Here is a 17,357-nt window from a genome sequence, read left to right as displayed (position 1 = left end):
GGACAATTGCTATTGATTTAGAACAGGCTCTACACTGGAAACCGAAACTAGAATTCAATATTCACCCCATTCAATTCAAATACATATAAAAAGAAAGCTCAAGTAATTCCCAGAGCATAGCACAAGCTTAACTCTGCATCTCTTACTCAAGGAAGGAGCTCAGAGTTCACCAAGACATCTTGCACAAAGTACTGTTCAACAAGAAGAAAGACTGCAGATTTGAACCTGACTTTCTATTGTCTTCAGTTCTTTGGAGACCATCCAGAACCACCATGACTGCAACAGGAAGAACAAGTTTCACAATTTCCATTAACGGGAACAGTGCTACTACCATCAGACAACGACGTAGTTCAAAGCACTGTACAACACAAACTTCACCAAAGCACAGTCATTCAAAGGCAGCAAGGAGCAGTTCTACATAATGCCAGGCAGTATCCTGCACTGGAGGCACTTTGGTACAGTTTAGCCAGGCATAGCCAGCGAGGTGACTTCTGGGGGAAGAGACAGGGTCTATGACGTCTATGGGCTACACCAATACCAAGTCACTCCATAGGAAAGGAGAGAGACACTGAAGCTGGTCAGAGCACCAGAGAGCGTTAAGGGACCATAGTGATGAGACTCAATATCTCCAGAGCCGATGAATGAGTGACTTGGTCAATTTAGATTAGATGTTAGAAAGAAATTCTTTACTGTTAGAGTGGTGAGGTACTAGAACAGGTTGCCCAGAGAGGCTGTGGATGGCCCCATCCCTGGAAGTGTTTAAGACCAGGTTGGATGGGGCTTTGGGCAATGTGGTCTAGTGGAGGGTGTCCCTGCCCGCAGCAGGGGGGTTGGAACTAGATGATCTTTAAGGTCCCTTCCAACCCAAACCATTCCATGATTTTATGTGGCCCACAAGTCACAGATCTCCTTCTCTGTACTTCTCATTGACCATGCCTGACCAGAATAGACCAAAGCACCTGACTCACTTGGTCTTGTTTCTCACATCCATCACTAGGCATAATGCTACTGGTGGATAAAAAAAGGCTTCCCAGGAGGAGAAGGTAAGTAGTTACAGGTATGTGAATTATGCACACAGAACGTCCAGTGGTTAGTTGCTGCAGAGTGCCTGCCTGCAAGGCTTCCCTCACATTTCAAACCATACAAGCCATCCCAGCTCAGACACTTCTCTGCAGATCACAACTTTGTGAGCTTTGCTGGATCATCAGTTCATGTACCTTAGCATTCCCTCCATTATCATCTTCCAGCAGTACAGATGTCTTGTCTTTATAAACACAGGCTACTTGATTCCACATGCTACTGAAAACTTTTTTTAGGCCCACAAGCAAGTGGTGCTGAGAGACACTGGAGAATCAGATGAGCTTATCCTATTTGCAATGCTTTTAAAACCTTACAATCAGCTACCTGCCCACCTGCCAACTCCAGTCCCCGCCTTCAGATACTGTGGGTTCTGGTTCTAAGACAGTGGGAATTTCTGGTTTTAGGAGGACTACATAAACACATATAGAAAAGATCAACTATTTTCATCCCCTTCCTGCAGGACTGTTGCAGCCAAAATACAATAAAAAGAGAAAGCCTATTACAAAGAGTACTCTCAAATTTTGAGGAAACTCAAATGAAAGGGAATGAAATTCTACAGCAAAAATTCTTCTTTCCATATTTTTAATTAGGTGTAAACACTGTACATGGGCAATGCATATACTGTTATTTGGAGATTTCCCCAGATGAAATTCAAGAATATTTCACTGTAACTACTTCTATTAATAAAGGCATTCATTCTACAGTTTCAAGATTCACTCTCATTTATATTTCTTCACTTAGTGAGGACAGGAACTTGGTCACTGTAGTACAGGATCTGTTTTCCTACCATATAAATGTCCAACCTAAAAAACCAAACCCTTATATTTGTAGAGGCCTCTTGGGTGATTAGTATTTTACTCACCAGAATGCAAAAAGTAATTTCCCCATTGCTCACACTGATGATACACTTCACACTGTGCAATTTCATTTTCATGATGAGGAAATGCAAGATCTATTCCACCGGTATGGATGTCCAGCTGCTTTCCAAACACTGCACTGTAACAATATTTTCCTGTTCAGTAAGTAGAACACTACAAAAGCCTTTTGTAGAAGAAATACAGAAAAGAATAAGATGAAACATCATAAGTTTATGTGTACAATTTCATGATTGCAGTTTTAAAACAAGGGCTTGCACAGATCTTGGATACCAAAACTGCAGCAGAACTTGTACGGATGGGACCCGTATCTGCCCGCAATTAATTCTCCTTAGTAGGAGCAATTATTTTTCTAACTTAACTAAGTTAGAAAAGCAGGACATCTCCTTTCCTTGTTCTGCTACCGTTTCATTATCAGACAGCTGCCTTCATCTGCAAGCCTAACAACTTCAAAGTGATGAACATTTCTATAAATTCACTATTCTTTATCTTGTACCTTTTCTGTAAGGATTCAGGCAATGCTGTACGCAGTCATGATATAATATGCTTAGTCCTATACTGTTACAATGTCAAGAGAAAATGTCGGTGCCTCTGACCTCCCAAGGCCATTCCTCTCATCCCAACAGCACGGCTGTATCTGTGCAGGTCACCCACGGGCTTGCACAGCACAGGCCTCTCTGCAAATACTGGTGGCTGGAAATAATGTATTCATGTGGGAATCTATAGGACAGACCTAGACGTTTTCTGATTTTACCCCAGGAGTCAAGGCTGCTACGCTCTGTCCACTGTTCCAGCAAGTCCCTACTAGGTCACGTTGGGCAAATGAATAACTTCATTTTGCCCATCTGTTAAACAAAGACAACACTTACCTACTCACAGGGAGGTCAATCAGCACTAACTACACAAAAACCAGGGACACTCAAGCTGGGGAAGATGCAAAGTCTACACAGCAGAAAATAAAAGGCAAGCCCCACACATGCATGCACGTGTGTGTACAAACACACACAGTCTTCCCACACGTCACGTTAACAAGCTGCTCCCCGTAGCTGGCTAAATAATACTTTTGTCCCTTTTTGGGACAAAACACCCTGGTTCACGATGGCTCTGCAGAAGCAGTTGGGGCACAGGAAGAGAAGAAAACAAGGAAAAGAGAGGAAAGAAAGACTGGCTGTTGCCGTTTCCCAAACTCATGCCCCTCTGCTTCCTCCCATCTGCTCCAAAACCAGCTTAAGCACAGATCTTTGTGGCCCTGGCTCGTGCCGTCCCCTTGTACCACCTGCAGAGGAGCACTGGCCACTTGCTGCTTCCTCCAACTTAATTCCCAATTAAGAGCTGGGAAGAGGAGAGAGACAGATCTGGAAACAGCTGAGGGGTGTGAGGAGCATCCCATCTCACTGCAAGGGAAACTCCAGAGAGGGGATCAGACCTAAGTCACAGCAGGTCGTTCCCTCCTCCAGGGCTGCATTAGAGACCAACATCCTCCTCCTTCACCATCCCCAGGAACAGGGTGGGTTAGCCAAAATTAGCTCACCTAGCCTACTTAAAGTGCTTTGAGACCTTTGGCAAAACAGATGAGTAAGTCGGTATTGCTTAAAATGGGCTTTGGACAGCCGACTGGGACAGCAAAATGTTCTAAGTAACGTACCAAAAATACGGTCTCCATTTTTCACAGTCCAAGATTACTAAACTGATGTTCTGCATGCGTCGACTCTTACTTACATGGCAGGAGCCTGATCCAGCCACAGCAAAATAAGTTTTTACACAAAGAAATGCAGACTATAAACAGCACCGCATTAGCGGACAGGCCATTTTATAATAAGCTGGCATTTCTTATCTGTGCAATGCTGTCACAGGTTTGCACTTCAAATACAGCATGGTTTTGTGCACTTCAGTTGCTTTAAGAACTGTTTGGCAGTGCTGAAGCTATTTAAAGGCAGAAAAATCACCCTTATAAATGTTTTTCACTATCAGGTAGTAATGACTAACAACCCCAGGTGCAGCAGCAAAGCATATGAAAGAGAAACCTCAAGCATCTCTTCCACCTACTTTCAGCTTGGCTTGAAAACTTAAGTTAAACAGGGACAGATCTAAATAATTTGTTAATAGCTTCCAAAAAAAGATTTAAGACTGATGCAAAACTAAGTACCACTATCAATCTTCCAGGAGAGAAGATGTAAAGTCTCTTTTTTTTTTTTTTTTTAAAAAAATACAAATTAATAGGTCATAAGTTAACACAGTGTGGGACAAAGTACTACCATCCTGTGGAGAAAATAAAACTTCAAGTTAAGAGCAAAATTAATTTAAACGAACTACAAGCAAAATGCCGCCATGCACAATTCACATCGCGCCCACAGAATATACTGCCACAGAGAAATCAGAATATTTAATACCGTGGCTGACTTAAGGAAAGCTGAATAAAGCTTAGATGATTAACATGAATATCTACAACTGCTGTTAAGATAAAGCCAGCAAGATCTTGTATGCTCGCTGGCGTCACGATGGAATCCCATACCCTGGCCTCCTGACACAGCACAACATGCTAAACTAGGTCTGATGGAGACTGCAAGAAGTGGAAAGGAGGTTTATGATACTGATGTCATTTCTTTCACTAAAACTTTGGTTACCCAATTCAAGTCAAAAGACTTGCTAGTCAACTGTATGATCCTGCACAGCATATTTTAAATACTCAAGTCTGTCTCAAGAGAAAGTGCCAAAACACAGCAAGACAGCTACACCATTAAAGTAGAGCAGAGTTTGTTTGGGTCACACGTAACACCTCAAATTGCAGGAAGTATTCACATTAAACTGGTGCTTTCTACTGATCAAGAGAAAAACCCCACTTTCAATACTGCTGCTACCATTGTACTGTGACTGAAAACTAAAACCAACACTAGATTTAAAATCCAAGAAATCTGACCTTGATATTGTGGAACACTCAATGTGCCATCCAGGTCTTCCTTTTCCCCAGGGAGAAGTCCAAAATATCTCTTGAGGTTTGGCAGCCTTCCACAGGGCAAAATCTTTACTGTGTCGTTTGTCAGTATCAACTGCCAAGAGTAAGTGATTTGTTAGTGGGATATGTCTCAAACAAAAAGAACAAAAATTTAAAAAATGAGCAAATGAAATCACGTTGAAAGGTGCGTTTAGTGAGCTACTCTGATTTTAATTGATTTCACTCAACTTTTCCCTGCAACTTTCCTCCCTTCCCTCTTATACAGGGCTTCCAGTTTCTCAATCAAGCATTTGAAAAAATAATATGTTGAATTAGATTTCTGCAGGCTAAAAAAGATGGATTGAAGATTCTTTAATACAGCCTATCCTTTCAGTTCTTTTGGCCTTCTCTGTTTTCACATCGTTCATTTAGTTACTTCTCAGCCAGTTTCTCCAGGACAAACTGATTGCACCACAGCAGCAAAAGTAACAAAAACAACCTAAACAAAACAAGAAAAAGACAAAAAAAACCCAAGCAAAAACACCCACTTTTTTTTCTCTGGGACACAAATAGTTTCTGGTTCACAATCTATAAAACCAAGAGCAGCAAGGACATGAGAATCAAAACTATTCTTGGATAACAGCATCCTTCCAGTGCCATTTTCACCAATGGCTTCTCTACAAATGTCTCCTGCCCAGCTATCTTTGTTGTTTCCTTCACTACACAGCCAAGGATGTAGTCCTTTTTGCCACAGTACCACAGAGGATGGTTCATCGCCACTGGCTCTTAACCTCCAGTCAGATACACGCCACTCCCCGGCAGGAGTGGCAGAACAGAGTTCTGGACTTTTTTATTTTGCTGACAAATACACGACCTCATATTTGACTGATGCAGAACAATATACCTATTCGGCTTGAAGGGATCCAGCTTGCAAACAACTCAAGTTTCCTTATTTAACACTGCTCATCTGTTTTATCAGCAGCTGACACTAGATTTACTTCTTTCATCTACTTTTTTCAGATCACTAACAAAACCACAGTGTATTGCTGGGTCTGAACCAATCCCTGGAGCATTCCAGTATCAATACATTTTAATGATGATTCACAGCTATTTTGGGAAATCTATTAGATGGTCATTTTTCTTGAGCCATTCCGCTTGTAGTTTATTGATATTATACAGAGTTCTTATACAGAACGTCATGCAATATTAAGGGAAGCACATTACAAAAACCCATTACACCTGCTTCATCATTCAAAATTGCTAAGAAATAAAGGCACAGAAATATAACCCTAGTTTTATCTACTGAATCTTCATTCTGTCTCTGTCACTAGTTTGCCAAGCTCTGACTGACCAGTATCTGTTTACTCAATCCTTTTTTTTTTTGGTGAGTATACTGCTATAAAAAAAAAAGCGCTCTTCACCTTCTCTGTTATAAGCAAAACAACAGGCAAAATCTTTGGAAATAACAGTAGATTTGGTTGCAAGTGACTTGAGGCAAAAACAGATAAACCACTTGATTGGTCAGAGCTGAGGCTGGAAGGCACCTTGGAGATCATCTAGTCCAACCCCCTGCTCGGAGCAAGCTCAGCTACAGCAGGCTGCCCAGGACGGCATCCAGGCGGGTTTTGAATATCTCTAAGGATGGAGACTCCACAGCCTCTCTGGGTAACATGTTTTTGTGTTAACCATCCTCAGAGTAAAAAAAAAAAAAAAAAAAAGTTTTCTTAGCTTTAAATGGAATTTCCTGTGTTTCAAACTGTGTCCATTGCCTCTTGTCCTGTCACCAGGCACCACTGAGAAGAGGCTGGCTCCATCTTTTTTACTCCCCCCATCAGGTATTTGCCCACATGAGTAAGATGCCCCTGAGCGTTCTCTTCCCCAGGCTGAGCAGTCCCAGCCCTCTCAGCCCTTCCTCATATGAAAGATGCTCTAGCACCTCCACTGTATTCATGGCCCTTTGCCGGGCTCTCTCCAGTATGTCCATGTCTGTCTCGTACCGTGGAGTCCAGCGCTGGACCCAGCGCTCCAGGCATGCCTGACCTCACGCTGAGCAGAGAGGAAGGCTCACCTCCCTTGAGCTGCTGGCAATGCTCTTCCTAATGCGGCCCAGGAGGCTGCCTCTGCAGTCAGTAACTACCTCCAAATAACTGCCGACAAAACACATTCCCTCTGCAAGCTGTAACGCCGAAACAACTCCAGAGTAGAGCTGTGAGAAGTTTCTGGCTGCGACTCACCTGAGCATCAGCATGCCAGGCATTTTCAGTAATTGCAAACAGATTTTTTTCAATGAAGAAATATTGAACTTCAGCATGCAAAGGATGCAGGAGACCTGCAGGGAAACTACAGAGCGGCTCAGCAACCCTGCTCAGCAGCTGGACAACTGCAGCCAAGGGTATAGGCACACTCCAGCACAGCGTATCAAGAGGTTGCTCATCCTCACACAAATAGGCTGCTTAGCAGTAGCAGCCAGTGGTAAATAATGAAAAAGCCAAATTCATCTAGTTAGTGTGCATCAGAAGGCTGCAACTGTCCACACGACAACACAGTAGATGTTTCCCTGCATTTACCCTTGACTACCTCACTGCTGGCTAGTTGCAACGGCTGAGACCACCGCCTCACTATGAAGTTTGTATGTACCACTCCCAAGTATTTAAATAAAATTAAGAATCTTAGTTGTTCTAGCGTACCAGAACAAAGGTACAAGGGGAACCAAGTATGAAGAGAGACCAACAAGTTTCCTCTTGCACCAGCAACAGTGAGTGCCTTGATAAATACTAAAAAAAAATAAATAAAAAATAAAAAAAACCCTAGGTCTTCATTAACCAAAAAGCTGGTTATACCCAACAGGTTAGAAAACTGTTTCAGACTGTTCAATGAAGGTTTATGCATAGATACATCACGAGTTCAGACAATGCATTAATACAAATCAGTTGGTGTCATGAACATACCTGCTTCAGCTTGGGTATCTGGATAAATAGCAGTTAATACTCCATACCTTTTTCCCCAAGACTTAACATCAAAATAAACATTGCCTAAAAGCAAAGAAATGTTTAGTTTTACAGCAAAGACAGGACACATTCATGATGACAAGGGAACATTTCCCTAAAAGCAAAACAAACTACCCTTCAACTCCCATTTGAAATTCTGATTTATAAATTCAGAAATACTGCAGTAGTAGTAGCACGTTTCCACATTCCCAGTAACCTTGCTGCACATGCTCACTCTGCACATAGGATAACTTTGTATTCTGCAGATCTCCCCAGGTTCCCATGCACAATTGGCATTCCCCCTCTCTGACTGAAATGTAGCCTACTACTACTCCAGTTATAATGCACTCGACTCCTTCTACAACCACCAGCTCTGCTAAAAAAAAAAAAAAATTAAAAAAAAATCAACACATTGTGCTTTGCAGGCACATCTTTTACAGCACCTCCTGATTAGAGTTAAGAGGTTCCCCCAGCTCTCTTGTAGATGCCAGGCCAAGACTGCCCCACAGGAGCTTAGATAGCAGCTCATTACAGTAAACAATTATATTAAGTAATGAGCTACATTTAACTCAGAAATTGAGTAATAATTGCTCTGCCCACTCATGTCATCACAAACAAGTTGCTCACACCCTGTCTGTTAATCAACAGAAGGAAAGCTTGGCACAGAGTATCTCATCTGATCCCAAAACAGGATTACTAAGAGCACAGATTTCCTGTGCATGTGCTGAACAAGGAGTTGCCTTGCTGCGAGTCTTACCTTGCGAGGTTGCGTAAGCATGTCCACTAGCAATTATTGTTTTTATAAAGGAAATTATCTGAGGAATGTTGTCAGTCACTCTCATATATGCTGTTGGAGGAAGGACCTTAAAACAAAGAAAGAGTAACATCTCATTAGCCTGTATGGAATACACTGCTAACAAGTCCCTTCACTCTAAGAAACAAATTTTAAAGAACACTGTCCTCAATTTTAACTTTCAAAAAAAAAAAAAAGTTGCAAGTACCATAAAAAAGTCACGAGTAGAATTCAAGATAATACACCAAAAAAAAAAAAAAAGAAAAACTTTCAGGTGTGGCAAAAAAAAATAATCCACTCATTTCTCCCAGTAGCTTACTCCTTGCTTCTGACAAGTTTTTTGGACAAGAAGCAAAGACACTTGAAGTCAATAAAAGACTATTTGATGTTTCATACGCTTTAGATCAGGCTATTTCTACATTGTAGTAAATATATATGATCTGTGAAACTAGGCTCTGTTGCATGGAGCAAAAAAATTTTGTGTCCCTAAAGACATTTAACTTGTTCATTCCAAATCTAGAGTTTGCATCTTCCTCCATTTCTTTACCCAAAAAGTGTGCAATATCTTCCCAAAAGAATGAAAAAGTAAATCAGCACTCAGTTTCCAAGCAACACTATCACACAAGCAATCGATTCATTTTTTTCAGATCAAACTGTCAAAGTCAGATTCCTTACCAAACTAATTGCTTTAAAAGACTCTTAAATTTAGAAGCTCAAGTATTTGTACCTTTAAGGCAGCCATATCTTGTTTGAAGTCTTCTTCATAAATACGAGCAAGAGCTACTGGCGATATATTCATCTGAAAAAAAAAAAAAAAAAAAAAGAGAAACAGATTAGTAAATCAAAGTAATAATATAAAATATTGCAATCTTTTATCAGACAGTTAATAGCTAATTGGAAGACTTACAGAGCCCCCAAGGTAAAGAGTCAGAAAGGCTTATTAATCCAACATTCATAGAGGAAGAGATGTAAGTTATTTATAACTTAAAAGTAGTATTTCATTTATGCTTCTGAATTGCCAAAATATGAATACATATCTTCTAAGCTAAGGCAACCGAAGATTAAAACAAACTCCTTCCTTCCCTCCCTCATTATTTTCCTCTTGAGAGGGTCTTCCATTTCCAGCAACAAGATATACTACAGAACACAGGACGTGAAATTCATTTGACTTATTGGCAGGAGACGCCGATACCACCGACACATCAGAAAGACAGATCAGAGACTTGCAGGATGAGACAGGATATTAATTTTCAGTGATTAAGAAAAATAAGCTATTTCAGATGATCGTGGTTACTCATAGATCTCCGTACGACCAGGGGAAATGGACTGAAAGTCAGTCCCATGCTTTGCCAAGCGCGGCACTTGTCAAGCACCTTCTCCGCGTTTCTCATTGACAGGCTGAGGGGCAGGAACAGGGATCCTCGCAGAAGTAACGAGAAAGCGCAACCCAAAAGGGAAGAGACAACTTGCACGTGACGAGATGCTTGTTCTCAAATATTCAGAAGAGGCCAGGGCTCGAAAGATGCACGACAGCAAAACCTGCTCTAGCAAGCAAAAGCATGACATCAAAGTGTTTCAAATGCGAGCTTTTATATCTTCTTTGAGGAGAACCTACTGGGGAGGAGACATACTGGCAGTCTCTCCAGCTTGCAGGTAACTGAATCATTAACAAAAGAAATCCAGTTTCATCACTTCCAATTCATTACTGGAGTATCTTTAAGGGGTCTGATTTTTGGAGCGCACTGTTTGGACAAGCTCCTGGCCAAGGCAGGAGTTCTGGGGAAGACAGACCAGACACTCATCCAGCAATGAAAGAAGGAAGATGCTCAGCACTGAGAAATGAAGGCATGCTTCTGCCTACAGACCAGAGTGTGCTCTTCCAGACCCCAGCGACAGGACTCATCTCCATAGACAGCTCAGCTGCTTCCTTGATCAACAGAGAGACAAAAGGTGCCTAGAAGAGCAAGATGGGGAAATTCCTCCCTTCCAGACAGATGTTCAAAATACAAAGAGACTCATCTCTCTCTTAAAGGACCACTGAGGGCATGCAGCATGCTCACTGTACACTAGATGCCCAACTTTCAGACTAGATGAATCCCACCAGAGGGTGGGGAACAGCCTTAGGCATGTTGATCCCACCACTGTAATGCTTCGGGTACAGAGGTCCCAACAACAAGATCAGACTGCTGAGGTAGAGGCCTTGGCCATCCAAACAAAATGTGCAGAGCAGAGCAGGCATTTCAAAAAGTCACCAAAAAAAAAAAGTCACAAAAAGATTACTTCATACAACCGAACAATGCAGTAAATAAACACAAATTATTTTAAAACATCATGTCATCCCCCCCTCCTCAACCATAAAGTCACCATAATGTTCTGACAATAAGGAAAAAAATTTACAATGCACACATACAGATTTAAAATGCCTGGGTTTTTTGTTTCATTGGGTTTTTTTAAGATGGCCTATTGCCTTAGAAAACTGCAAGTAAATGGACTAAGGGAACACACATGTATTTCTACAGGGTCAGTGTGCTAGTATTGGTTTGAATGCAGTGCCCTATATTTGACTGCAATAGTAACTGTTTACTTAAAGATTAAATAAAAGTGACAGCTGTCAAATTCTCCGGCTCCAAGAAACTAGCTTAAAGCTTGCAACTGCAATTTGATCCACTACATTCATTTATGATCGAGAAGACATGACTCATAGAATTGAAAAACAAAACAGACAAAAAATATTCAAAACACAGAATATATTCCTAGCATTTCAGAGTCCAAAAAGCATTTTAAAAAACACAAAGAAAAAAAGAGAAGAATTGGAATAATCATTCACTAAGCTCCGCTGGTAAAAAAGGTTTGATTAAAATCCAGCTGAGAGCCACTTATTGGCATAAAACCTTTAATCATGCCAACAACCCTGAGAATTCAGTGAAAGGGTTGGTTGCGCTGGTTGTTGGGGTTTTTTTTATTCTATCATTTTCACATGAATCCAGCCACCAGGCCCCATTCTTACCAAGTCTTATCCATACACTCAACATCAATTGTCATGTAGGCGATGAACTCTGACAAGCCCGATGAAGCTTTCCAAGGCACAGACGTTGCAGCTAGATGGTGCTCGGCACCTTTTGGGAACCACCCTCCGCCTCACATGTGGCGATGCTGCATGTACTTACTGCCTTTAACCATCAACGGGCACACAACGCTTCTCCAGAACACAGCCAGAAGCCTTCTAGCTGCTAAGTTTTGAGATGCTTTGGGGATAAGATACTCTCTAACCGTGCTGAGGATTCACCCCGGGGTTTTTGTTCCCCGCTGGCCTCCCCGGCAGGAGGTGAGGGAAGGAGGACTGGGCCGTGGGTGCTGCAACACAGCCCTCCCCACCACACAGCTCTGTGCCCATTGACCTCCACGCAGCTCTCGATGCCCAGCCCCATGACAGCCATGCTAGGGGACCAGAAATCTCAACATGTATTATCTACTAATTAAAACAAACACGACTCAAGAAAAACAAAAAAAAAACCAAAAAAAAAACCAAACCACAAACCTAGGTTAATTTCCCTACATAGAAAATACCAAAAGTTTGTTTCAAAGACTGCAGCAAACACCTACCTCGTTGGCTCTTCTTATTATCTTGTCATCTATGTCCGTGATCCCCATCACCATGATAACTTCTATTCCAAAAAACCTAGTCATTATCCTTCGAATTATATCAAACTTAACATAGGAGCTGGAAGAGAAAAAGACCAAACCAACCATGAGCTTTTAAACATGCAGGAGTAGGAATAAGCGTAAACAAAAATAACCAACAGCCACAGGGACAATCTAAATACCCCAAGACTTGTAATGAAGAGGTCTTCAGTGCATGAAGTACTTTTCCAAAACCAGTTACCACCTACACAAAAGTCAAGCAAATTTCCCTTGAACTGGCCTACCCTCTTCTGGCATTAGTGACACATTACATCAAATTTTCTGAGTGTTTTCCTTTGTTGCATCTCTTTATTCAAGCACTGAAGCACGTCAGAAGCTATGCATGAGCCAGGAGACTCTCAAAGCAAACAGTACAGACAGATGGATATTCTTGAAATACATCCCTCAGGCTTTGGATATTCTAACAGGTTTTCAAAAGCCACAGGGCAAAAGAACAGGGAGAAATAAAACAGGGTTCAGGTGAACTTTGCTTGGGGTTGAGTAACAACTACAGCTACCAACCACCACTAAACTATTTAATTCACACACCACCACAGATCTTTCCCTGATAGCAAAGAAGAGCTGCTCTGGGGGTTATTTTGTTTTATTTACACTTGAGAATAAATTTTCAAAATTATGCAGGCTCCTCGCCACAAAACAGAGTATTTAATGCTGCTAGACTGATGTACCTACAAGCTGCACAGGGCTGTGCCAACCCTTTCTGCCCCTCAGACTCTCCACTCGCAATTCTCAAAACATGCTTTGATTGAGTAAAACCCAATTATTAGGTGAGGTATTACAAGGTGACTAGAGGCTCTGGGTCTGCCCTTCAAGGTGATGAGAAACTTCAGCCTGCGCTGGTTTTGGAGAAAACGAAGCCCAAAAGGAGACTCACAGACCTACAGGTTCCTATTTCACCCACAGCACCGCACAAACTGCGACTCCCGGGGCTGTCGGAGCAAAGCAGCATAAGCAAACCCCGGAAAGGGATTTGTATCCTTCCCCTTAGCTGCAGGGACCAGGTGGCATTAAGGTTCAGATTTATGGATGTTGTAATATCTTGATGAAGAAAAATACTTTTTGTTGTTGTTTGCACCATGCCCATGTTGAAAAAGGTTTTTTGAAAGGCGGAACATGCTGCCAAGGAAATAGTTTTTAATGAGCTCACTAGAAGTAACGATCATCTAATGTGGTGACACGATTCCGTAAGAACATTAGATTGCTCTTTGGATCCCATTCAGAGGAACAATGCCAGCATCAAAAGCTTGATATTAGATTTACAGCCCTGCAGTGCCCGTTCCCAGAGCAGACACAAATTTTGCACTGTTTCCTCTTCTCTGACTTTCCACCTGAATGGATGGAAGAAACACTGCAAGAGCCAGAGCAGATGCCCTGACACCTCAGAAAGCAGCGCCCTTACCACTTCAGGACTGATAAGAAAAAAAAACAAAACACAACACACCACCAGTAAAAAAATCAGGGGAGTGACAGAGCAGGCACAAGGGACTGAATGAAATCTCCTTTCATGCTTGGATTTACTCTTATTTCCAAGTATTCAGCCAGGAACCCAGATGCCAACCAGGCTGCAGCTCACACCAGCAACATCAAGGCCAGCCTTAGAACTGAGGGAAAAGGTGACATTATCTGCCGGTCTGATGTTTTTCTTCATACAGAATAAGTTTTGGATATTGTATCATGGCATACAGAGCACCTGTTTTGAAGTCTGGAAGCAAAACATACTAAAAAAGAAAGTTGGATTACTTTGAGAAATAAGAAATCCTTATGCAGGGGAAGGAGGAAGGGAGAAAAAAGAATAACGCCATTATTTTCAAATTCTTCTGAAGGATTTCAAGCTCATTTCCATTATTCATTTCTGCATTATAGCCTACCACAAGTCAAACATAAAAAAGAAGGGAAAAAAGGAATTCTAATGATAACATGGTGCAAGACTGTGACAAAACAATGGTATTTTACAAGAGCGGCACCGTAGCAACAGCCGTCACTCCATTTGACTTCACACTCTTTCTCAGGGCATTTCCTGGCCTGTAGACCCCCATAGCAACATGCACTTCAGTTGGGCCTACAGAAGCTTTACAGTTAGACCTAGCTATTGGAGGGGAAAAAAAAATTTTCAAAAAAAAAAAAAGAAAATTAAGAGCACTCCACCATCCTGAACACATCAGCTGAGCAATAGGACGTCAACAGTGACATGTGCAAGACCACAGACAGTGGTCAGGAACAGCCGACTTCTGACACACTGGAGGGAAAAAGAGAGGAAGGTCTTCAGTTCAGGTGTCTTGCCGCACAACAGTGCTACAGGAACAACGTGTGAAGGTGGTAAAGAGGCAGCAGAAAGAGTATTACCACAGTGACTTATCCGCATGATACACCACTCCGAAGGCAATATTCAGCCATAACCTTTCTTAAATCAGCAAGTAAAGAGGTCAAACCCAGGTGGCACAAACGTATGCCAAACCTCCAGATCAGGAAAGCTTGAAATTTTTAGTTTAGACACAGGATAAGAAGAGATGGGTGAGAGAACTGGCAAAGTGAGCAAGGCCTTCCTACTCCCTCCGCTAATCAAAAGAGCCTGAACGCAGGGGAACAAGGAGAACCGCTGACAAAACCAGACATTCAAAAGCTACAGAGAGATGCAAGACTGAAAGGTGAAATTCTCCACCTCTATGAACATTGTGCTCTAGATCCACGATACCCCTTAGTAGCTGATGTAGCAAAGAGAAGAATGGGCAGAGCACCCAAAGGTGTTACAAGATACTCTACTCCACAGCCCGGGGTGCTGCAAGGAGATGCCTTATCTCTCCTTCCTCAGTACGACATTTGATTAGTGAAATGTTACGTTAGAAGAGCACCACGCACACGTCCAGAGAGGACAGATACTGGAAACGCACTGCAGATGCTGTTTCCCTATTTCCATTTTGCTCCTTGTGGCACTGAACACTGCCTTTTGCTCAGCAGTCTCGGGAAGTGTCTTTCTCCACACAAACTCTAAATCACAAGATCAAAAAAGTTTTACAGCACCAATCAATTGTCCCCAAGGGACAGGAGCGCTTCTGCAGTTCCCTCCCCTGTTACATCACATCAGGGAAGAACCTCAACTGAGTGATGGAGAAAAGAAACGTATTAGCATCTTTTTATATAGTTCCTCTCAAGCAATGATTTTAAATTGCAATTATTTCAAGGCAAACTGTAACATAGCCTGTATTACAGTAACTGTCAATTTAAATACACAAATTGCTATGACTTTTTTTTTTTAAAGTTCCCCTGAAGGTACTAAGTACAAACAAAATAATTCAAGATAGTGGTTTCTTGATTTTTAGATCACCAGTAAAAAGTTAGGTTAGTTTTCTGCTAAGACTGGAAAAAAGCAAGGAGGAAGAAGACACCACCACATACACACAACAGTACAGCAGCGTTTAAGGAGTGGCTGCCAACAGTATTTTTACATGATTGGTATTTTAAAACTTCGCTTTTACAGAAACTAGTTATGCAGTACTGTGATGGTTCAACATTTGAGCAACATTCCACACAAGTTTCTGAATGAAGCTGAGACAGGACCAGAATCTGTGAAAAGCCCTAAATTAAAATGGAATTACTCAAACACACAGCATCGGATCTTCACGCAAGTGGTAATTATCCAAGAAACCCCTGCTCCTCCAAGGAGGAGCTGCTGCAATTCCCCTCAGCTTCACAGGAGCCTGCAGGCACCCTGCACGTCTTCTCATCAGGTGTGCTGCAGAACAACTGGCAGCAACCTTCTCTGGCATATTTAAAGTATTTTTTTCCAAGATTACTTATAATGAAGCTCATTTATTATCGCAATTACCCTAATGACCTACAGAGAAAAAGCTGTTTTGTTTGTTTTGTTTTTTTTTAAACATGGTAACCCACTGAACTGTTACTATGCAAAAAAGCCTTTAAGCTACCTGGGCTTTCTGAAATTTAAGAACTGCCATTTTAACTGTTAACCTTAAAAGCATCTTTTAAATAGTCAACCCTGAACAGCTTTTTCCTTGGTACTGACACAGTAGCCAAACTAAATTTGAGGCAAAAACTGTACTTTCACAGGGACAGGAGGCTCTGCTCCAGGCCCCCAACTCCTCTCTACACGAGAGGTCACGTTACGCCGATACACTTAGAAGTATCTCCCCCTGCCTAGCAAAAAAGTGCGCATTCCTCGTACTTTCCATCCCACGATTGTCTCTTTCTGGACGAGCTGCACCAACAGCCCCATCCGTGATTCCTGAGGCCGGGGTGCGAGTTGCAGGGAGGAACCCAAATAGTATTTTGCCCTTTGCACGGAACAGGAAGGCGAAGTGCCGGCGCTGCCGCAGCGGCTCCCAGCGAGGTCTGTCACCCGGACACGGGGTCTGTCACCCGGACACACTACTGCGGTTCCCACCCGCGCCGAGCCCACGCAGGACGGGACATCTCTCCCCTCCCCCCCCCCCGCGACTGGGGACAGCCGGGACTCACCAGGCGTGCCCGAGGTGTGCCTGGTCGTACACCGTCGGCCCGCAGCTGTACCTGCGGAGAGGGGAGGCAAACCGCACCCGTCACCGCCAGCCCGGCCGGCGGGCGCGGCCCCGCGGCCCGGCAGCCCCACACCCGCCCTCCGCGAGGCGCTACCAGGTCGCCACTCCTTCCGCGGCCAGTACGAGCGGCTCCTTGCTCCGGCTCCGGCTGTTGTAAGCCACGATCCCGCTGCGCCACCCCGCCGGCGGCACCCACTCCCGCCGTCGCGCTGCGCCGCTGCAACACCGCCGAGCCGCCGCCTTCCCCCCGCCGGGGACGGCACTGGAGCCGGGGCCGCATCGCCGGGCCGCCGCCACCGCCGCTCCGCGCAGCATGGCTACAGCCCCCCCCCCGGCCGCGGGCGGGCGAGGAGCCGGCAACTCCGCCTCTCCGCAGGGAGGGAGTGAGGGGAGGGAGCACAACCCGCCGCGACACCCGCGCCGCCTGTACCGGGAAACAGCAGGCGAGCGCGGTAA

General features: G+C 43.2%; 1 protein-coding gene across 4 annotated transcripts in view; it reads right to left on the bottom strand.

Moving 5' to 3' along the window:
• Nucleotides 1-17,357, bottom strand: part of CARS2 (cysteinyl-tRNA synthetase 2, mitochondrial) — a 40,923-nt gene extending 23,566 nt beyond the window's left edge. Inside the window, exons 1-8 of one of the 4 annotated variants that reach the window (XM_075740132.1) lie at nt 16,996-17,357; nt 16,843-16,893; nt 12,271-12,388; nt 9,395-9,466; nt 8,632-8,737; nt 7,836-7,919; nt 4,873-5,002; nt 1,943-2,076 (exon numbers count right to left, since the gene is read on the bottom strand). In XM_075740132.1, the coding sequence (XP_075596247.1) occupies nt 1,943-2,076; nt 4,873-5,002; nt 7,836-7,919; nt 8,632-8,737; nt 9,395-9,466; nt 12,271-12,388; nt 16,843-16,893; nt 16,996-17,216 (916 nt within the window). In that variant the 5' untranslated portion in view covers nt 17,217-17,357. Of the gene's footprint in view, nt 1-1,942; nt 2,077-4,872; nt 5,003-7,835; nt 7,920-8,631; nt 8,738-9,394; nt 9,467-12,270; nt 12,389-16,842; nt 16,894-16,919 lie in introns of all 4 variants that reach the window. The other 3 variants (XM_075740124.1, XM_075740151.1, XM_075740143.1) reach the window with 3 other exon arrangements.

This window comes from Balearica regulorum, chromosome 1, assembly GCF_011004875.1.
Source record: "Balearica regulorum gibbericeps isolate bBalReg1 chromosome 1, bBalReg1.pri, whole genome shotgun sequence".
Lineage (NCBI taxonomy): Eukaryota > Metazoa > Chordata > Aves > Gruiformes > Gruidae > Balearica > Balearica regulorum.
The sequence above is the reverse complement of the archived record's forward strand: the minus strand, read 5'-3'. Positions and strand labels throughout refer to the sequence as shown.